Source organism: Primulina tabacum, chromosome 5 (assembly GCF_025594145.1).
Source record: "Primulina tabacum isolate GXHZ01 chromosome 5, ASM2559414v2, whole genome shotgun sequence".
NCBI lineage: Eukaryota > Viridiplantae > Streptophyta > Magnoliopsida > Lamiales > Gesneriaceae > Primulina > Primulina tabacum.
The window spans coordinates 279342-303371 of record NC_134554.1 but is presented as its reverse complement, the minus strand read 5'-3'; the positions used below and the strand labels follow the sequence as shown (position 1 = coordinate 303371).

Sequence of the window (24030 nt, the reverse complement as noted above, 5' to 3'; positions counted from 1 at the left end):
CAAATCAAATCATGCATCTGATTTTAGTTTGTTAACAATACACGGGCAGGCGTACTTGTGAGACTACGAATTTGAAAGAAGTAAATATTTGTTTCAAGCCGGGAGAAGGTTGTATATAAACCCTGTGTGTTGTACAATAAAAGGTGGCATTTGTGAATATTAAGCAAGAAAAACTTTGAACTCGTAATAAATTATTATAATACTATTTTTTATTTATGTCCTAAATTACAATATATCTATTAATAAATGTTTGGTTATATATTTTTTAAAACATTTATTATTTTGATCGACTGATTATCTATCACAATCGCATTGTCTTATACATAATTTTTTATTATATGATTTAAGTTAAAGTCTACAACACACAATTATCTTAAACAACAATCATCGGAATAGCGTTGCACGTGCTACTTTATCTTGTAGTACAGTGGGTGGTTTCCACAGCTTAATTTAGCTATTCATCGATGGAAGAAACCTTCTTCCAATTTCAAAATCATCAGAACAAACACACAGTCATCTGAACTGATTCCATTTTTGCCTTGTCTGCCACCAAACCGTGTCTTATTATTAATAATCAAGTCACCGGCTTCACATGCTTTAAAGATTGTTAACTCCGGAATAAATGCACATTATATGGGCATCACGTAGGACCCACGCGTTTTACATATCCAGAGGTTTAAGCTTTATATCTGGCCCGTGTTTCACACCATATATAGATGCCAAGACACCAACCAGTACGAGAATCTTTAGGATTTACAACATTAAAAGCAGGAAATATCAACGGGATAACAACCGAGGATTGGTGTGCGCATTCGAACAATGCCAGAAGCATGAAAAAAAGCTCCACACGCCTGCCTCTGATGGCTGACCGATATCTCTTTCACGCTTCTGCAAAACTCGAACAAACTCGTCTGAGCTCAAACTTCCATCACCATTTGCATCAAACACATGGAAGATTATCTCAATCACATTATCAGTAAGACAAATTCCACACACCTGTAAATCAGAATCACCAGTCAAACATGTGATGACCGTATTGATCAGCCATTTTGCCAGTCAAAATTTACAAAAGGAACAGCAAAACAAGTAGGCAGGAGGATTTTAAAGAAACCTAATGGAATTCTTAATGTAGTAAGATGCTCATCAAGAGCAAAATAATCAGAAAAGGACGAACATAGACACCTACTTGCTCAGCAGCTCGATGTAAATCCTTCCTCATCAACAAACCATTTATTTGTCCAAAACTAAAAAGTGCCACAGAAAATGGCTGCAACTTTCTTCGCAACTCAGAAAATTTCTTAAATTCCTCGGGTGTGATGCGGATATTACCAAGACGTGGTTCATTATCTAAATCATCGACGCGATCAAGCAATTTATTCAGGCTCTTCATATCAGCAGATGCAACCATGGACAATGCAAAATCCTTAGCAGAGATGGTTCCTCTTAACTTGAAGTCATAATGGGCAAACTCCAACTTCACCATCTGCACAGTATAGACACAATTACCGTGGTATGAAATAATAATAACAACAACAACGATAATAATAATATTCTCATCATGATATCAAGAGTGCACCAAAAGAAACTGAAAATGTTTATCTACAGGATGAAATTACTTAAATATAGTGACATATTTTCCTCGTAGATGTAAGATTCCAATCTGATGCCTGCCATGAAAGGGTATGAGAAAGTGTTGCAGGTAAGAATATGGGAGACGCACAAAAAGGCACATACAGGACAATCTCAGCAATTCACCAACTCCTTAACACCAAACTCAGTGCAGTTAATGAAACATTTTAATTGGCGACAGTAGTCTCAAACAATAAATTATCTGGTCGTTGATTGTATCAGAATGATAAACTCTACAGCAGGATCATCCATGCTCACTAGGAGGGGACAAAGCCAAGTATGTGCAAAAGCCTGCACAGATATTCTACAAGATGCTGTTGCAATGATTAAGGTAGCAGGTGTATAGAGCACTTGAGCATTTTCTGAGAGAGAACAAAATGCATATTCTTCCAAGAACACCCATGAAAACTCTAAGGGGAAACATTCCTGGAAACTCTAGCCCAGATTTTGAAAATGGAGGAAAATACAGAGTCATGGACGCACTTCGTCGTGCAAATCTCTTAAGAATTGGACAAATTTATCATGTTTGAGACGTCTATTGCCATCTGGGCCGAAAAAATACTCCACCAAACCCCCGTTTTCCACTGAACCGCCCAAGTTTTGCCCTGCTCGAATTCCATTGCTGTGGAGTGCTCCTTGCCTGTTATGAGCTCGCATCAAAATCATCACTCTCTTGAATTCTTCTCTGTCTATTTCCCTATTAGGATAAAAATAGTAACAGTTTGCTTGCATCAGCTGAGAAAACTTCATCGAGCATAAATGTCGAAATTACACTCTCACCCTCGCTCTATTTCTGTAGTTCTCATAAGCATTCATACAAACAAAAGGTATGAGTACAGGCATCAGCAGGATAAGCGCAAAATTCAAGTCAATATTAAACCATGCGATTTTTCCACATTCATATAAAGTTTTCGAAAGTTGGGTTCTTGGAAAAACTCGTACACAAACATTGTTAGTTAACAGAGAGCTAAAATTGATAAAATCCACCACTGATTGAAGAACAAAATAATCAACCCATTCAATTGAATTTAAGATACGTAACCTGAATGCGTTCACAAATTATTCTCAGTACATATGACTAAAACAAAAAGACAATACTCCACTTTCCACCCATCCAACTTCACCATCAAATTGGTACCTACCCACTGAAGTCAAGATCAAACATTTTGAATGCAACAGAGAAGCTTGATTCTGGGATACTGAGAAGCGTAACAAAGAATAAGTACCTATTGGAGATAATCATGATAAAATTTTAGTCAATTGGAGACATTTAGAGATAAATGCAAGGAAAAAGAGAGCAAGAGAAAATTAGAAAAGAAAAGTAAACAAGATGCAGGGGAAAAATTCAACTATGTGATGGAAAAATAATAAAACACAAGCTCTGAGTCACGGCTTACTCTTTAAATGATATTAGACCATCGTTATTAGTGTCAAAGAGCATAAAAAACTGAGATGGGGCACAGCGCAATTCACCAGGACTCCTCTCCCCTCTGAGATGTCCATCTCTTACAAGGTGTGATTCAGATGGAGGGAAAACAGGAACAAGTGCTCGCATCAAATCCGCCGGGGTCATAAAAATTTCTCCATCGCTGGCACGAACTGATGCAAAATATGCAAACACCTTTGAGAGGAACACAATTGTCTGGATGTTAATTCACAGGTTTTCTAAAATCAAGGGTTAACTTGAAAAATAAATTCAACAAGAATCTGAAGGTTCTGGATTTGATCAACAGAATTTTAGGTTAAAATACCTGTTACTCGTATTATTTTGCACACAAAAACTGTAAAAATTAATAAACAAAGTTTTGGCCACCTTTAATCAGGCTAATAATCATAGTTCAGCTCCAAGAATCTAGTAGATGCATAACATTCTGTAACAAAAAGTGGGCTGAAGACTGAAGCCTCCTATATGTAAGACAAGGAGATCGTTCGAGAAAAGAAGTTATCCTGATCTCAGAAATTTGACTGATCAACAGAGGAGTACATCAACATGAGTTCAAATTATAAGTTATTTAATCAATTAACTTATCTGTTTGGTGGAAATAAAAATTATATTACCTATAACTCTGCTATTTACTGGTATAAACTCCACACTCGAGGAAATTGTTATGTTACCAATGGAAACAGGTAGTTCCTGTCCTTTATTGGCTTTTCCTTCAACCTCCAAATGGGAATTGAAGGTCCTTGTGCTTCCCTAAAAGGATAAGCAAATTAAAAGTAGCATTGCTACTCTCCTAGTTAGCGAGTCTACAAAATGAAAAACAATTCAGCCCAATCAAGTATTCTGCTGCAAGGTGGTATGGTTCATATAATTTCTTGAGAAAAAATATAGTATTTGGTTTGCCCCCAAAACAAATTGTCCGGTGGTATTGATCAGACATGGAATTCACATTTTTTATGCTAAGAGACGTGTAATGCCAGTACAATCCCCAACTTTCTTCATTGAAGACTCCAGTTAAGACAGCATGACAAGACCAAAACAGTGGTTTTGAGAATGAGGGTGGCATTTTCTCCTAAAGAACTTCAACCGTAAAGGAAGTCCTAAAGTACCTGTTTAACATAAATAGGAAATGTCTTTGTTGCTGCATTGATGTACTCTTTTTCTCTTACTTTGGTTGACAAATATACTATTTGAGTGAATGTTTAACCTACAATATATAAAAAGCTCCAAGTCGTAGTAAGTGCACTGAGAATTTGAGATTTAGGTTATACTTGGATTGATACATGTTTGGACTTGCAAAATTCGAATGAATTTCAAATCCACTTTATGTCAATATAAGTCATTGCAATGTAATGACGGTGGATTTTAATCATTTCATTTCTAATCAATCCATGTGTAACAACACCATGGTCAAATCCGCAATTATTCAGTCCCATGTATTCTAAGCTAACTCAGGTATCAAAGCATAAGGAGATCAGATTAGTAACTAATCAGAATATAAAATATCTTGTGAAACATTCAAACTTCAGCTCTCTCCAATAATCAATTCACACCAATTAGAGAGGGAGAATAAAGAGGGGACTGCGGAGTGGATTTATCCTTAAAAAACTGAAGACTGATATTTTGAAGTGTAACTCAACCAATGCCAGAAATAATACCTTCTCTGGAGGACTACGCATCCTGATACGCTTCTCGTAGTTAAAGAATACTTTTTTCCTATATGCATCTGCGTCACAAAACAAAATAAAAGCCGACATAATAGCAAAATAATGAACAACATTTTATCAGTTTAAATGTTAAAAAAAAAACAAACAAACAACAGTAATACGTGAGACTTTACCTGCAAAGAGAAATTTAGATTCCTCACTTGGTTTGGACGCGGATTGTGAAAGAGAAGCAACAGGGGGTTGCGTTGACCAGTCGGAGAAGGATATCGATATGGGGGAATCAAGAGAAGAAGGTGAAAAAGAGTAAAGCGAAAGGGCCAGGGTAGAGCTGGTAATTATTCCGGCAGAAATCAATCTTAGTAGATTGCTTTTGACATTATCATCGCGATTACTTTGAAAATATGATGATTCCATGGGCGGCGTTTTGGCGGCGAATCGGCGGGAGTGGAAGCGTTGGGCGGTTGGAAATCGGTGGATCGACGTCGATGATCGGCGAAGTACGGACCAACAGTACATATTGCTAATTCGGGTTATACGATGATTTGCGATGTAAAAATTGACGTCAATATGGAAAAGCCCGCAACAACAGCGTAAGTCTTCTTTATTGCCCGGCAGTTGAGTTGACAAGATAATAATAATTGAATAAATTTATATTATAATTTTAAATCAATGAATTACTTGATGTGCGATAATTACTAATATTGAATATACAAAATTGCAACTAAATATAACTAGATTTGGCAAAGCTCGTGTCCAAACATTTAGTTGAACAGTAGTCATATCCTATTTTGCTACCATTTACATGAAAAAAAAATATATAATAGCTTTAATTTTATTGAAATATCACAATGAGAATAGTAATTTGATAATAAAGCTCGAAATATTATATATCTAATTATTATCCAATTTTAAATAATTATTGATGTCATATTGCAAAATCACCGGAGGAGAGCACTCAAGTAATTCAAAATTACATCGGATATTAACACTTTCAAAACTTCTATCCGTAATTCCCTTAATTTCTTCTTCACCCAACACATAATTTTGAGAAAATAAAATATAGTGATAATCTTATTTTAAATTAATAATAATAATAATAAAATAAAATAAGATAGATTTTTTCAGCTGAACATTTGAGATTGTGTAAACTAGACTGGAACTCGAAATTTTGTAGGAGGAGATAGGGCAGGAGTGGGAGGTGGAGAAGAATATATTACTTGGTTGACAAAAACTTTTGTGAGACAGTCTTACGGACCGTATTTCGTGAGACGTGTATCTTATTTAGGTCATCCATGAAAAATATTACTTTTTATGCTAAGGCCGCGTTTGGTTCGGATGATTAGCTGGGATAGATTATTTTATCCTACCTAGTCAGCTGTTTGGTACGCGTGATTATTTAACCAAGTCAATCCCTCCTATGAATGATTAGGTTATATTAGGTAGGTTAAAATAATACCTCCTCACCCCCTAGGATTATTTATCCAACTCTTAATACCTCCTATTTTTCCAATTTTACCCTTCTCTTATATTCAAACTCACCACCACTTCCTGCCACCGACCGCCGCCACGATCGCCGCCGGCCGACCGCCGACGGACTGCCGGCGCCGACTATTTCCGGCGCCGGTCGACATTTCCGGCCGGCCGTTTCTGGCCGCCGCCTGCCGTTTTCGGCCGCCGCCGTCGCGAAGGAGAAGGGCAATTTTGTCTTTTCATAAAAAAATTCAAAATTATCCTACACTTAAAAATCTTACCAAACATAATATTATTTTACACCATATATTACAATCCTACCACAATCATTTTCTTTATCATTTACATACTAATCATTAGTTTATCCTATCCTTCCAACCAAACGCAGCCTAAGAGTATTACTTTTTATTGTGAATATCGGTAGAATTGACACGTCTCACAGATAAAGATTCGTGAGATGATTTGGAAGCTATTTGGTTTAGGTGGTGTGGAAGCTAGCTAGGGGCCTCTACCCATTTAGCTTTGGGAATATTTTAAATTCGTAATCAATTATAGACTGCTAATGTAACGTCCCAAAATATTGCATGTACACGTGAACTACATGCATCCAAGTTATCAAATTCATTAGACATTTTAATTAATTATTTTTAATGCATTTAATGCATGTTGTTCATGCATAAAAACTTTTAGTAGTTTTCACGCTCAAACGAAGAACGGAGACCGAAGATAAATAAGGAAAAATATTTTTATTAAATAATTATTTTTAATTATTTAATATATGTTGTTAATAAGGATGATTTTGAAAATAGATCTTGTTAAAGTATTTTTACTCGACGAGTCGTATTATAAACCGGTATGCAAAATTTAGCGAGTCGCGGGACTTTTTGAGGACTCGAAAAAATACCTAAACGAAATATTTTTCAGGAGTGCTTTTGGGCTTGATGAGATTATTTTATTGCTTAATGACCCTAAAACCCTTTTAATCCTTTTATTTTTAATTAAGGGCTCATTTGCACCTTATATTATGACTTAAACACCTCATTAGTAAACCCTGAACCTACCTCCACTCATGTGGCCGCCCTCTCCATTTAGCAGCAGCCTTTTTCAAAATTTCAACAGCTCTTTTCCTTAGGTTTTCTCAAAGTTCTTCAAAGGGTTTCTTCCCCGTCTCTCCGGTACAAATTCTACGCGTATATCTCAAAGGTTCCGAGCGTATTAACGCAAAAACACGTCATAAATCCTTTTTTTCTCATCATTCACGCTATTTTATGATGATGTGTGTATGTTTGCATGAGGAATGCATATATATTTTACGTTGCATCATTTTTGCAAGGTTTGTCATGAAATACGCCCACCATTTTGCATATAACTCACGTTTTCTATGTTTTGGTGCAAGGGACTGCTCAATCTAAGTCTTTTAAGGGCCGTGTAGGCTGATATCGAAGGTGTCAAGGTGCTGAAGTCGAGGGTCGGTCGAGATACGGTTAAGGCCGATGGGTTTTGTCTAGGGTAAGGCTCGTTATGGCTATATTGGGGGGAAGGGATGGGAGCAGCATGCATGGGCTCGGTCTAGGCCATGGCTCAGACCCTGGTGGATCCATTTCGAGGCTGGGTAGGGTTCATGGGCTGCTGGACGTGAGGTTTGGACCTATGCGAAGAGTATGTGGAATGTTAGTGTGAATTTCGGACAATCTGAGCAACCAGCGTGCATGGGGCTGTAGGCGTGGGTTTGGTTGGTCCAATAGTGAGTCCACGTCTTGATCTTGGTCTTAGGATAGTTGGTTAAGGGCTGGACACATTGGTTTTTTTTCTAGGATCGAATTCGGGGCCGTGGGTGCAACTAGGGTTAGGGCTTATAGTGTAGAAAATTCCAGCGGGTAGCAGCGAGCTTTAAGGGGTTCAAAATGGCTGAAATTGCGTTGTTTAGGGGCTGGTAGGGTGTGAATGAGTTGTGGTTAAAATTTGAGAAAGTTTTGTCAAGTTTCGGGTTGACTCGGATTAAAACCGGGACCCCGGTCCAAGTTTTAAAACGAATCATATAAGTTATGAAACGAGCTCTAGTTTACGTCTAAGAAATGATTATAAATATGTTTTGAGGTGTTTGGTTGGCTTCGGGTCAAAATTTTGGGGTCCAATGGTAAAACGGTCAATTAGGGTTTCTAGGGGAAAGATGATCATTTTGCACTGGGGTCGAGTTAGTAGTCCTGACAACACCCTGATCCCAAAAATTTCATGTTTTAAATGTTTATGATATCACGAACATGACTTTTTATGGAAATATGATAAATACGATGCATGCTTTATTCTAAGAAAAATTACGTATATGCGTGCTTTTTAAAAGTGATGAATACAATGACATATTTTTGGAGGAAGGGAGTTGGTTTTGACTAATATTGTGGGCCATTAACTCTTAATCGTTATTACAATGCAATTTGATTAGGGTTAATTAATTAAAGCGAAAAACAAGTGAAAATGTTACTTTACAATGAACCCAAAATGTGACAACTTTAATTATGATACTAAAAATAGTATATAATAAAGTCTTATCTAAACGTATCACATCATAAAATATGCCCACACATAATCAAAATCAACTACATACAACAACTCATATCCTCAGGACATTCTCCGGTACCTCAACTCAGATGTGACTCCCTCGAGAAGTACCCTTTTCGGTCTCCTGATAACCTGGAGTACCTGCCATTGGCCACACACAAAGACAACAACAGTGCCCCTTAGGGGTGAGCACAAGCTCCGTATGGAACAACCATAATATATACAACATGTATCTACACAATGATATATGATATACAATGTATGTATGTCGTGGGGATATCAGGTCAAATGCCCATCCAATGAGCATGTATCATAACCAATCAAATCACTATCAAATCAATGCTCGAGCTGGCACACCAACCTCAATCAAGTATAAGGGATGATCGTATGATAGAGTCGGCAAAGCGCCATCAAATCCCAAATCTCAATCAATCAATCATAGGGGCCACGAATGACTATGCTTTTAAGGGCCACATAATGCCAAACATAGCATCGTGTTCACAAATCCCAGAATCAAATCTAATGATATAAAGATATCCAAGGATCATAGCTCAAGGTGCATGTCATATATCAATATGTGAATAAAATGATGTGTGTTAACAAAAGATTTATTTTATACATCGATATATAAATATAAATGTCATTTATGTCACATCAACTAAACAAATAAGACATATAGACCATATTCAGTCAAATCAATCAAACATATATCATATGATATAGATACCTGTCGTATGTTACTCGATAGCAACATATCTAAATTCTTCGTCTCCAGTCAATGTATCTTTAAGATTTCAGTATAGATAATCAATCTACAACATCAACATATTCATTTCAATCAATAAATTCATCAAAAATCTTTTGTAACTTTGAAAATTCATATAAAATTGAAATCATAACATAATTCAATTCCGACTTTGAACATGAGTTTCTTGTCAGTTATTCTATCGCATATATTGATCTCGACTTCAAATACATGATATTCCAGCAATTCAATAAATAACAGCGCTGAAACCAAAAGAAATTTACCTCAAAAGAACGCTCTCAACGCGAGGATTCTGAATATATAATTTGTTTCGAGTTTCGACAATGTTTCAAGTAGAGATTCATATGATAGAACTCGATTTCCAAACTTTTTTTCGAAATTCAGAGAAAGAAACGAGATTTGTTCTGCAAAACTCATTCTTATCAACATTATATATATGTATGCACGCTGGGGTGGTAAAGAAATGGCACCCTAGCGCGCCGAGCTCTGCCCGGAGCGATTTCTGTCCAAAAGTTTTGATAATTTCGCGCTGGGGCGCACAGGAAGTAGCGCCCTAGGCACCATGTTCTGCCCGGAACGCTAGGTTTCGAATTAGCAAAAGTGGTCAACGTGAAAGTTGTAGATCTATGTCTTGGCTTCCATTTGCCACTAACCTCACCCAATTTGGATATTGGATTCGAAAGTTATACTCGGTCTCCCAAAATGTGTCAATGTAGGAACTTCAATGCACCCAATACACTTTGAAATGATTTTGTCCTTATTTCCAAATGGATTGGACAAAACTCAAAACATGAAAGTTTTAGTACTATGTATTAGATTTTTAATGAAATTGCTTTCATTTCATTTGAACTAATACTCAGACAATTATGCTGAAAATAGTAAAAATTGTCACTTATATACTTCATGCACTTAATAACAATACAATGTCAACATATGATTTACGATAATGCGATACGAGATCCTTACAAATATGATGATACGATAATACGAAGACATCTAAGGCCAATGCTCAGTGGATGAGCAATACTGTCGCTGATGTCCCCGTCACCGGATATCGCGATTATGCGTAGATGAATCCATCAATTAATATGATGATACGAAAGTCACAACATATAAAGATAAGTGAATACATATTTATTGATATGATACAATAAGAAAACTTTTTTTTTTCATGTTACGTTTATATTTACGATTTGAAGCTCATGAAATGTATTTTTAATTACAGTATTTTTCACTGTTGCATGATATATATATATATATATATATATATATATATATATATATATATATATACTTGTTATAACGATTTAGAATATTGAGTCTTTAGACTCACTAGGTGTGAATGGTGCATGTGAACATATTGATGAGGAGATTGGAAGAGCCGAAGACTGAGTAGGCGGAGTTGGATGTGCGCGCGTTAACCCGAGGACCATACTTTTTCCACACATCATGTGATTGAGTTGGTAGTTTATTACATTTTATTTTTTATATGTTTATGATTTGACATGACTTGCATGTTGTTTATTTAAGCTTTTTTAAGCTGCAATAATTTTATCCATTAGTTGAATACCTTTTATTTTTAAATTATATGATTGACGGTAGATATTGCATGCATGCCTATAAATATATATTTTTGAAATAAAAATGTATATTTTGAGATTTAACTTTAAAAAAAATTCTAGTAGTATTTTAAATAATAGACGTGTTTCAGCTAAACTTCTCGCGGTACAATAAAGATTTTAAAACGTACGTTATTTTTACAAATCTTGTGTTCATCAAGCACTGCTAATTCACAGATCCTGCGGTCTATTAAAAAGCATCAACACAATATATAACCATGCCCACCTCAGCTCGTGTGCTTAATATGATCACCTTCAAAATCATCCACCCCTCCTCTCATATGCTCTTTCGTATACACGCGGTGCCTTCTCTCTCTTCCATATATAACCCAAAATACTAGAGACAACATCACCGCAGTGGCTACCATCACCAGACCAACATATATCCATTGGCTGTATTTTCTTAGTCCAGGACAGTACACCCCATCTATTTCAGAAAATGTTTGTCTCACAAAAGTGCAATCTTCAAGATCAACCAGAAATGGACCGTACTGATACAAACCATAGCTCACATTAACACCAGCAGCCATCTGACCATAAATGGTTGGATTCAGACGTCCCGTCGTTACACAGATCCCATTTGGTGATGCTTCACATACGTATCCACTCCATACCTGCATATCGTATTCATATATATATTTCAAAGCTGCATTTGACCATCTAAAACAATACATCCCCAAACTTACCAGTGTCGCATTGTTCAAATCCACTTCACCAGGTACACAAGTTCGAGGAGTCAGGTCAGGATTAAAAGGGTTACAAAGGCTTGGTACGAGTGGCCCAGATTGATTGAAGTAGAGAGGAACAAAGCTGGGGGAAAAATTGATGTTCGAGACATTAGATATTACTGTGTTGATTAAAGTGACCAATTGGGATGTTACTTCCTTGCTTCTTGTCAAGGTTTCTTGTGCAGTGGCATTATCCACACATGGTAATATATCATCAAGTGCTGTATGAGCGGTCGGATTTTGGACCCACTCATTCATTGCGACGCATGTATCTCCGGTCACACTAAAATATATACCAAAGGAAGATGTCAATTACGATCACATAATTATCCATCTGAGTACTAAGAACAGTGACAGAATAAGTAAAAGCAATAGAATTCTAACTTGTGGAGGAGAAGAAAAATTCCACACAGTATGAACGTCCCTGTCACAAGAATCCATCCAGTGATCACCAAGCTGCAACCAAAAGATCATGAACATTAATGCAACCACCTGTCAAGGCACAACTTGAATAATCAAATTACACGAGATACGGTCAAAGGTAAATAGCCAAATCACTCACATGTACACACAAAACTGCATGCCAAAAATTGAAAACACTGCAAAGAGGAAATTCCAAAGTTGAATAGACATAAGTAAAAAATATCATGAGCAGAAGTTCAATTATCTTTCTTCCAACTTGAGGAATGGGATTAGTCATACCGAATCCAAGAAATGTTAAAAGAAGCATGACAGCAGAGAGTATGATAAGAGCCAATCTCCTGAAAGAACATTTTCATATCATTTTCAAACTAAATGCAAACGAAAAAAATATACATGTGAAGGACGAGAATTCTAACTGGGATTCAAACTCACACTGATCGAATTAAATCTTTTATGTCTTTTGAATTATCTTCTGTTTTGCTTGCAAGGGTATTAGCAGAAGAGTTTATCTTGGATTGAATCTGGTCAATGTCCATTTGGACATTCAAAGGTAGAAAAACTTGCTCCACGTTAATTTGCTTGGCTGCAGAAAGATATTCTGACACATTTCTAAGACTCTCAGATGTGATATCTGCCTGATGAACGACATATTCCAAAGTATTCATCGTACTACTATGAAATTTCCCCTGACCAGTGTATAATACAATACATCCAATGCTGAACAAGCATGACAGAGATTAGTTTCACTCCAAATGTGTGTGCATACATGTGTTTAAACAGAGAGAGAGAGTGTGTGCGTACATTGCAACAATGGTAAAGAAAACGAGGAAGATGAGAGAGAGTGCATAAGCGATTCGAGAATAGCCATAAGGTTCTCTCCGACAGCAACAGTAGCAGAGACAGATGAGAGACAAACAAAGCCCAAAAACCGCAAACCAGATTATTGCCACCACAAAAAATGGAATGGCAGTGTATGCAACTGACTGCAATTAAATATGAATTGATATCAATTAATGAAAACATGGCTAACAGTTATTTCAGATCAACCTGCAACGAGTTATGAGGCTTTAATAAAAAGATAGAAATTTGGTTGTTTATCAAATGACTTGAAAGTCTTCACCATGCCGTGATCAAAATTTTGGCATGTGTTTGGGGCATCACTGCATTGCAACAATATGCAGCGCTGATTCTAACCAAGCATTCCATATCAACTCTTTCGGGTCAACGTAAGATTGAAGTTCAAAGCAAAGAACAAATGTCTGATAATTTCTTTTTTTCAGAAATAGTTCAGCTGCATCCTTTTGGCCACTATGCACTCACAAGGAGCCTGAGCTTAAAACCAGCAGAATACATCCCAATATAAGATGACAGAACCAAAAAAATGGAGACATATAGTAATTTAGTATTTAGTTCACATGCATTAGGCCATTTCGGCACAGGGCACGCCTCTTTTCCCAAAAGATTATGCACACTTTAGTGTCAACTACAAAAGTCAAATAACTTAAAATAAAATCTTGTTAACATTGAATCAGGCAATCATTGCGCACATTTAGTCATGCCTATATAGTTCTTAAAATCATACTTGGTTTCAATATCAGTACGTTCAAAATATTTTAGCATGGAAATTCATGTTCATCATCATCAACGAAAAAACCAAACTGCAGAAAGTGGGATCAAGGATATTATTGACTCATATAATTCTAACCGGTGGATAAAAATCAAATATCCATAATATATGAGATGTGGTGGCCTGTACACAGCTACATGGATGCTCTTTTTCCCTTTGCCCCAAGCGTAGCATCAAATCAGATAGTATCCTTGCTCATCCTACCTTATATCAATGATCTCAATCCTTTAAGTCACGGGTTTCAAACCGCCATCTACTTCAAATTCAATAGAAACCAAACTATCAATTCTTCTGTTTGATACTGAAGTTATTTCAGTCTTTTTATGGCTAATTTGTATGGAATTATACTAAAATCTGTATTCATAGCCCATAACTATGGGAGTAAATGGAAAAAAAGGTTCTTCACACAGCCTAATGGATGAGCAATGCGTCTTCTCCACGGACCCATATGAGAGTAATGATCTCTCTTAAACAAATAATTCTAGAAATACAGAAAATAAAGACTACTTTCAGAGAAAAAATTCGAAGAACATAAAAAAAATGTTTTCATGGTGGAGGAAGTAAAAAAGTGACTGATGTGAAGCCCAAAACGTACATCAACTAACGAGCGTAAGAAAAACAAGTTAAAATATTTAAAGACCTACAGCCCAGTAATGGCGATTGCTGATGTTCCAGCCTCCCGTGTATTTTTTAAAATCATTAAGAGGGTCTTTTCTGTAGGTTCTGTGCGCAGCAAGCGCAAGAGGCTCGCTTAGATTATCAGCAAGCAATCTCTCCGGTCTAGCCCAAGACACAAGCATCCCGCCATGACCCTTACCCTCATTGTGTTTCCCTGCATGAGTTTCAGGAAATCGGGAAGTAGCACGACATTAAATAAAGGAAAACAAGTAGTGATTGAGGTGAGTTGCTGACCTGAAGCTGGGAATGTATGAAAAGAGTCTGAAGAAGATGCAAATGGTAAATCTGATGAAAGAAGCAGAAAGATGGCAACAAGGTAAAGTAACAGAGACCTGGAACATAGCATGGTTTGGTATGGCAAGATCGGGTTGGATCGATTCATGTATCTGTGGGAAACAAATTTGGCATGTAGATAAAAGAATGTCTTGTGTCCTTTTTGAAATTTGCAGGTTGGTAAAAAAGGTGTATACGTTTCTTAAATCGGCGGTGGTTGGGTTATGGAAAAATGAATGACTGGGATTAGTTGGAAAATAATGATAATTCATATATAGAGTTTGACAGAGACATACAAAAAGACAGACAGATCATGGTGTTTAAAATAATGGTGTCGAATACCAAATGAGCATCGGATTCGATACAATCCCAGCAATATTTTTCCCACAATTGCGCGCTTTTTGACTTGGGTTGAGCCACGTCCCACACTCTACACCTTTTTAAATGTATATATATATATATATCACCATCTCTTGCTCTTTTTTGGCGTCGTGTGTATGTAGACTTTTCCTGAATCAGAAGAGGGTCAGGGATATGGTGAGTCAATATCTAATAATTAATATCAATAATTAAGTAAGAAATTGCTGAATATTATCGGTATTTAGTCAGAGTCGGATTGATCACCGAAAAGCACACATCTGCTCTAATCAACACCGCATTTTATTCCGCCTAAAGCTACGGCGAATATGTGCTGTGTATTTATGTAGATATATATAGCCTGAAAGTCTTCTTTCTAAAATAAATACTTTCATGGAAAAACATATATATTTTTTCTGAAGGTAAATCATGTGACTTTTTTTTTCATTTCTGCTTTAAATGTTTATACTATCCAACTAGTTTAAATAATTAGATTCTTTTAAATGTTGATAGTATTCAAAATCAAAACTATTTAACTCCAATTCGCTCTTATATATTGGGCAAAAACTTGTGTGAGACGGTCTTACAAGTCATATTTTATGAGACGGATCTTTTATTTGGGTCATCCATGGAAAAATATTACTTTTTATGCTAAGAATATTACTTATTATTTTGAATATCGGTAAAGTTGACCCATCTCACAGAAAAAAATTCGTGAGACCGTCTCACAAAAAATCAATATATTGTTATCAACTTATCTAGTTATTGCTTTAAATTAATTTTAATATAAAAAATTTATAATTAAAAGAAAAATATTTCATTTTCCCCTTTTTAATATTTGTGGGCCTGAGGATTATTCATTTTATGAGCCCAAAGCCTTTTTGAGGTTTCCTCTCCAGTATCCACCAATCAATCAACCACTGCCGGAACAGGTTCTCGATCAGTCGACTCTCTCCCTCTTTTTCTATTTTTCTGATTGTTTGGTTTTTTAAATTAAATGGTTTCCCGACCGAGAAGGCATTCTTGAAGCAGCTCAAGGTTTTCCTTTTGTAAGAAAGATTTCATCGTCATTTGTGCTAGGCACAGGATGAATTACATTACATCGTTATTATTTTTTATTTGTAGCTCCAACAAATCAGTTAAAGGTAAGGCTCCCGGTAAAGGAGGCAACCGTTACCGGAAGAGCATCGGTTTGGGGGTTCGAGACTTCTCCCGAGGCTGTTAATGGTCAACTTCTTGTTTTTGATCTTGCTACTGATGCTTCGGATGAATGCTAGAATATTTTCTTTTTATGTTAAATGGCAATAATAAATCAACTACTCATTTTTATCGTATGTCGTATAATAAATGACATTTTTTTGGGTCAAATATTTTCGCATAAATTTAACACAATTTAATATCATATTCTGATAAAAAATATTTTTCATTTGGGTCGATTAATTTTCGCATAGTTTAACACGCTCTAAGATCATATAATTATGTGGTTATAATTTGATTAAAAAATAACTTTCCTTTAGACCGATTATTTTGTGCATAGATATAAACACATATTTTTTGTCACTCGTTATGTCTACAATATGACCAAAAAATAGCATTCATTTGGTCCGATTATTTTTCACATATATATACATGCACTCGAAGAATGTATATTGAAAAAATTGGTTTTGACATCCTTGAAGGTGCTTCAAACACAATATTCTTCATAAGCTGCAATAGCTTGTGTTCTAAGAATGAATATACCGATTAATTAAATCGAGTTTGGTTTTCAAACCAAGCGAAAAACACTCGAAATAATCATTCGTTAAGAAAACTGAACAGTTTAACGCTTTTAGCTTGTGCAAACTGAATAACTGAAATAAGATAATCAGTTCGGGCTTGTATCGGTCCAGTTACGGAAGAACTGAACTGACATTTGCTGAACTGATTAAATCAATTTTAAAACAATAGTTAAACAGTTAAAAGACACATAATATATTTATGAATGTTCAGAGAGTTCAACTACTCCAGCGTCATCATTTCTACCACCTCGAGTAGGATTCACTAGAAGACTTTGATTTATACAACACCATGTACAAACTCACTTCAGAAAGGCAACATCCAACTAGAACTCCTAGCACTCAGGATTACAGGCAACACTTGACAATCCACATAATATTTAGCGTATTTCATGTCAAGACTACAAATACAATATTTAATGTCTTTGTGTGAAGAATAACTCAGTTAAACAATAAGCTCAACTCTTTGTATATGTTAGTGATTATGTGTGAATATGTGAGAACTGACCTAATCAATATAACACGAAAGTGTTCTCACACAACTGAGCTAACTGCTTCTAGTATTCTGATATGAAATAAGCGTGTCATCTGTTTTCTTCACACGCTAGTATTTTGTTGTAGTTCCGCGCCTTCTTTAATGGTCTTGATCTGGTATTTATAGACGATTACCTGACCGTACATGAAGAGTCAATAATAATGTTTGTTGTATTTGCATGTGTTTCCTTACGATACGTCTCTTCATTCTAACAACTGTTCTGGAAGATTTCCTCTTTTAGCTCTGCTGCAACGTCCATTATTGTACCTTCTATGTGAAGTAGTTTGTAGCTTGTAGCTTGTACCTTGTATATTCGTGCTTAGCTGGATTCCATTTGATAGTCTTGTCGTGATATGCGATTGATTAGTTACAACTGATGCTCTGAACTGGTCTGGTGAACTGGTTCTCTGAACTGGTCTGGTAAAATCAGTCCAAACTTATTTCACTGTATCAGTTGTTTTGTTCAGTTGTGTTCTTCATCAATTGGACTCTTCATCAGCTGGTCGGGCTTCTGAAAATCTTCTGCTGAACCACTTATTAGCTGGACAATCAATGAAACTGGTCTTTGATATATCAGTTGGACTGGTTCAGTTTTGACAATCAGTTGACGTCTCGATAGCTTCAGTTTCGGCTCGGGAACTGATCAGTTTCAGCTTTTTTCCACACTAGATAAACTTGTTAGAAACAAAATAACAAGTTTTGTTAACATCAAAATCAAGATTGCGAACATAAAATGTTCTAACATATATTGTACCTAAAATCTGGCCAGAAAATAATCTTATTTTGGGCTGATTATTTTTCAAATAGATCTAGATGAACTTTAAAATCATATATTGTGTTTGCAATTTGGTCAAAATATAGTCTTACTCTGGGTCGGTTATTTTTCACATAAATTGAAACACGATTTATTTTGAACTTTAACAATATCTACATCTCAAAAATCGCTTTATTAACATGTAATTTAAATTTAACCAAATTTGAGATACAAGATATTAATTTAACTTAAATTATTATGCAAGAAATAAAATATTTGCACATCATAATTATTTTTGTTCATAAATATTTTTGAAATAAAAAAAAGAATATAAAATAATGAATAATTTCATATTAATTTTATTTCATGCAATTACATTTTGAAATGGTCGAATTTAATTTCACAAATCAGAATTGTGGAAGTTAAAATTTAATAAAAGATCAAATTCCTGAATTTTAAAATATGTTTCAAAATTGGACAATTAAATAAGGAATTAAATTCAACTAAAAATCCCCAAATCTCCAAATCCTAACCTTAGCTGAAAAATCGCTGCTGCCACGTCATCTGGTCGTAACAGTCATCGCCGACCATGACCCAGGGTCGCCTTACTTCAGCCGACCACCTCCATACCATATCCGACCAACAATCAGCCAGAAATCGATCGAAATCATCGCGAAAATTGACGAAAATCATGCGACTAAAGTTGTGGGTAAAAAATTTGATCACGTCGCGGCGGTTTTCGATCAATAAATGGATTAATATGGGCTCCTGGAGATGGGAAATATTTCCCCTCAACAACCGCCGCTTGAAAATGGCCGGAGAATGTCCGATTTGCCCATGAATCCGGCAGCCCAACCCTAATTCAAAAAAAAAAAAACGAATTTCCAATTTTTAAATTTTAAAATAAATATGAATTTTGGATGTAAAATTCGAAAATACAATATCCAAAAAACATGAATTTATTCATATCAAAAATTCAGAAAACTCAAAAACCATATCTGAATCAAAAAAATTTAGAGGCAAGAAAATCGTCTCAGATCTAAAAACAAAACTTAATTTTCTGTTTCGAACAATTAAAAAAATCTCATAATTCAACATGAACGTGGCTCTAATGCTACTTGTTGGAGATTTAATAAAATTAAATCTATAAATCATGTTATTAATTCATATATCACAACATGCTAGAAATTCATATCGAAATATCATAAAATATAAATTACAATAAACACGTACCAGAATCCATCGATTGATCTAACATTGAAGTTATGAATCTTTCAAGACAATAAAGAATCGACCACCTTATTTTTTGTCTTAGATGAGAGAAGAAGAGAGATCTATAATATGTGTGTCGTATATAGTATGTGTTATTCTATGCAACTCATGGACCATAACTTTATATAATTTCAGTAGTCAAGACTTAATTGGGCTGAGTTCTACAAATAAGGTGGATCATACCAATTTATTTAATATTTTGGAAACCGAAAATTAATTAGATCACCTTATTGAGTTCTTTATTAGATAATTTGTCCATGTACAATTAATTAAATTATGTAAACCCACAAAATAATTCCAACATTGTCTTCAAATTGGTTCCCAATTTAACCAATTTTTGAATATCGGTTTTATTTGTTGTCTTCAATAGTCATGTTAACCTTGTATTGTTGTCTCGAAAATAAACATAATAAATTAATGATTTTGGGAGCTCGAGATGTTCATGTTATATAAAGAGATCAAGGTGGTTTGTCAATTGTGTTGTTTTTTAATAATATAGCAAAAAAAAATAAAAAATCAAATAGTAAGTTTTCAAATAATTTCTAATGATCTCGATTTACTTTGTATGGGCACATACATTGACAAGAAATGCCCATTCACCGGTAATGTGTCTATTAGAGGCCGTGGAACATGCCACAGTGCTAAGATGATGACAATCATTATCTGTCGAACTAGCTGCATTGGGTTAAGAAGTACCAAAGGTGTGAATGTTAATGCTATATTATGTGGTTTTTGTTCATGTGATTTCAATATATTTTTGATGCACTTTAGATATGAGAAGAGATATTCTATTATTCCGACACATATATCCTCATTCTTCCGCGTGGAAAGGGAGACCATGTTATCACTGGACAGTACCTGTTAGTGTCAACTTAGTATTCTTTTACTTTATGAATTGCTGTGGGATTCATCTCTCATAAATTTATCACGTCTTGCAGGCCATTGTCGAATAATGTTAGGTTTAATATTCTTAAGGTTATACTTGCTGGTTCTTCTGGTCGGGGAAAGAAGGCTTTTACTGGAATGTGAAACCTGCAATGTGTGTTTCAAGATGGATTTAAAATTGCGGATCTTTTTAGAGTTTTATTTTTTTTTGTTTGAACAATTTTCGTGGATCTGTTATTGAAAGTTGACGTAAGTTGATTCATCTTGCAACAAAAGTGAATGATGCATTAAGGTTATAGTTTCTGTGTTTGGAGGATGTTGAATATGTAGTGATGACTATATATCTACATGACTAAGTTTGAGAAAGGATGATGGAATCACAAATGTGAAATGTTAGTTCACACTAGGTTTAATCTAGAACAATTTGTTTTTGTTTTTTCTTTTTTAGATGAAAGTGGGCCTAATCCTGTTGGACTTTTTAGCGTATCGAGTGCAGATGGGCTGCTCCAAGGCATATTAAATGTGGGGACCCGAACTTAATTCAGTTCTTAATCACTTTCTGGGAATAATTAATCAATTAAAATAAATAGGGTCTAAAATTTTTTTCTTTAAAATACGAGAGTACGCAGCATATGAAATAAGTCCTATCTCATTTGCAAGATCACTATTCAGATCTAAGTACAAGTCCTGTACAATCATAAATCATAATAACTACTGTTTCTTCACTACATCTCAGGTGATATAACAGATGTACTCCTAAGTCTGGATCTCCACGCTAACTGTCTTCTCTCATCCTCTTCTTGACCCTGATCCAGCCCCACCTGTTGTCATGCACACATACAAAACAAGATAACAGCCGGATAACTCCGGTGAGAATAAATCCCAGTATAAACAATGTAAACATGCAATCATATAGAAACATATACAAAAGCATATAACAAATATCATTCACATGCAGCCAATCAACAAACATGTATGATATCAAAACTGTAAATCAACTAGTCGTATCAGACTTGACTCAAACAACGCGTCGTCTCAGACTCGACTCAACTCTAACCTAGGGATCCCGATTTTGAATATTGAGAATTATATTGAATCTCAGTCGATAGGAATGACTCAACCCTAAACGGCATCGATATAATTCCGATATCCAGTGTCTGACGAAACAGCCACAGAATTGACGAATCAGTCAAAGATTAAGCGAATCAGCCAATAATTAGACGAATCAGTCAGGGACTAGGCGAATCAGCCGATAGCCAGACGAATCAGCCGATAACTTGGCGAATCAGCCAATGACTAGCGAATCAGCAGTCAATACATGCATACAGTAACTAGACGAATCAGCCGATGATTAGCGAATCAGTAGTCAATACATGCAGTGACTATAAATCAATAGACTACAAACATCAATCTCATCAATTACAAATATCAATGCAATAAATTAAGTATGTGATTTAGGGAAACTCGAGTCAAACCTCACTCGAGTTGTGCAATCTCAACTCAACATTAGTTTATACCTTTCTTTCTGATACTCTGACTTTGTCGAAATCTCGAACTCAAAGCCTGTCAATACTCAATCTGACAATACAATATTGAGGGTACGACATCAATACACCACTCAATCAATACTGGATATAATCAGAATTCAATCAAATTCTGTTTCAACAATATGATGTCATAATTTCAATATATCCTGCACTACTATATCAGTCAGATATCAATTCCAACACCTCATAATCGATAACAATTCAATTCTGATATCAAATCGACTCCAAAACTACTCCGAAAATCATAACAATTTCATATGATATCTGTTCTCCAGTCCGGTTTCGATTATACGATGTCTAACATGACAAGAACATCATATATGAATCATATCAGATTTTGACAATACCATAATTTCAAATCTTATCAAAACGTAGCAAAACTTACGTCCAGTTGTAGCCTACGTCGATAGGAACTCAATACCGAAGTCGGATTCAAAATCGGACGAGCGGATTTCTCACAAAAGGCGTAGGGATTTTTAATACAATCACAGAACCCTTTCTCTTTCCTCGAGCTTCTCCCTCGATTTCTTCTGAGAATTACGTGACTATATGTATATATATATATATATATATCCCAAGTGCATGTAAAGATACATGTCCCATTCTCCATGATTTTCAGTCGGCGCTCGGGCGGTTATAAACTACCGCTCGGGCGCCGAACACTCTGCCCGGTACTCGGCTTGTTATCCATTGGTGCTCGGGCGGTAATTTTCTACCGCTCGGGCGCCACAGGTTCTGCCCGAATGCTATTCTTATTGAACACTGGCGCTCGGGCGGTCGTTTCCTACCGCTCGGGCGCCAACAGTTCTGTCCAAACATTGTACTTTTCATATGTTTTGCCCAGTCTGGTCTCGGAATGGCCCGACTATAATCACCTCAGTTCATAATCAATAAATCATCTCAGATTACAATAGTCAAATTCTCGGGTATTACATTAAATTTACCAATACAATTTGAATTCGGGCTCAACTTGTTCCTCCAAATTGAAAATTTCAATATCAGTGCCGCATCATAGTATGGTAAACCAAAATTATATGTTGTCACTATCACCTAGATACTATCATTACCAACATCTTTAAATATTCATTTGTTGTATGTTTTTTTTGTTAATCCCACGAACATAGATTCTGTTGGTCTAATTGATTAATATAAATGAAAAACCTGTTATGATAGTTGGTTTTACAACCTTTTAATGTTTTAATATAGGGAGAGATATAATATTAAGTATCAAATTTTTTTTATGTCCAACTATTCTGCTATGCATACTATAACAACTGATTGTTCTATTTCACTCTTACTTAGGAAAAAAAAAAACTCATAACCTTATTTTTATACCTTATGAGTTGTTTTAATAACATTTTACCAAACAAAAATTAAGATTTTATAAAGGGTCAATCATCTCACATGTGGAAAAAGCACATAGAGCTTGGAATCCAAACACTAGATTTTCTAAATCTGGGTTCATATTATTTTCTAAATTTGGGTTCATATTGAATGACAATCGGGAGTTATCTAGTAGGAGTTGCATTAATGATACACTCTTTCTACATTCGGGTTCATATTGAATGGCAATAGGGTGTCATGTATTTCAAACCAAATACTCATGTTATCTTTAACCCTAGCCAATTGGGTCTTGGTAGGACTTACATCAGTGATGGACTCCGTTGTTACATCATGTTCATAACTCCATTTAGAAAAAGAAACGAGGAAAATGTGTAGAAAGAGATAATTATAAACATTATGGATTGTCAAATAAAAAATTAAAGAAATATATATAAAAAAAACTTATGGGATGTGACTAGTTTGCGAGAGTGGATTATTTGCATCCATCGGTTATGGTACTACGATCAACGGCTCAATTCACAAAGTGTTTGGTTGATGTGATTAAATAAAGATAAATGAATAATCACATAGTTATCTAAGTTACAATTTTAAGATATATTAATAATCATTTTGACCCCGTTTAAGATCTAATTTTATGATTAATTATTTGATTATTAATCTAACAAATTAAGTGAGATAAATTAT

At 35.3% G+C, this 24030-nt stretch overlaps 2 protein-coding genes and 1 pseudogene across 3 annotated transcripts; 1 reads left to right on the top strand and 2 right to left on the bottom strand.

Moving 5' to 3' along the window:
- Nucleotides 1-587: 587 nt before the first annotated feature.
- Nucleotides 588-5358, bottom strand: LOC142545121 (calcium uptake protein, mitochondrial). 2 transcript variants are annotated; one of them, XM_075652099.1, is made up of 7 exons: nucleotides 4911-5358; nucleotides 4729-4796; nucleotides 3027-3250; nucleotides 2772-2855; nucleotides 2113-2326; nucleotides 1187-1483; nucleotides 588-996 (listed from the first exon to the last, which is right to left on the bottom strand). In XM_075652099.1, exons 1-7 carry the CDS (start codon nucleotides 5251-5253, stop codon nucleotides 778-780), a joined length of 1449 nt encoding a protein of 482 aa, XP_075508214.1. In that variant the 5' UTR covers nucleotides 5254-5358; the 3' UTR covers nucleotides 588-777. The 2 variants fall into 2 exon arrangements, with proteins under 2 accessions (XP_075508214.1, XP_075508215.1); XM_075652100.1 differs by lacking the exon at nucleotides 2772-2855.
- Nucleotides 5359-11211: 5853 nt separating this feature from the next.
- Nucleotides 11212-15177, bottom strand: LOC142545120 (uncharacterized). The gene is made up of 9 exons (XM_075652098.1): nucleotides 14839-15177; nucleotides 14571-14758; nucleotides 13101-13282; nucleotides 12732-13016; nucleotides 12579-12637; nucleotides 12439-12475; nucleotides 12261-12332; nucleotides 11835-12159; nucleotides 11212-11762 (listed from the first exon to the last, which is right to left on the bottom strand). The coding sequence occupies exons 1-9, from the start codon at nucleotides 14984-14986 to the stop codon at nucleotides 11376-11378; spliced, it is 1683 nt and encodes a 560-aa protein (XP_075508213.1). The 5' UTR covers nucleotides 14987-15177; the 3' UTR covers nucleotides 11212-11375.
- Nucleotides 15025-20599, top strand: LOC142545077 (small ribosomal subunit protein uS17-like; annotated as a pseudogene).
- Nucleotides 20600-24030: the final 3431 nt, after the last annotated feature.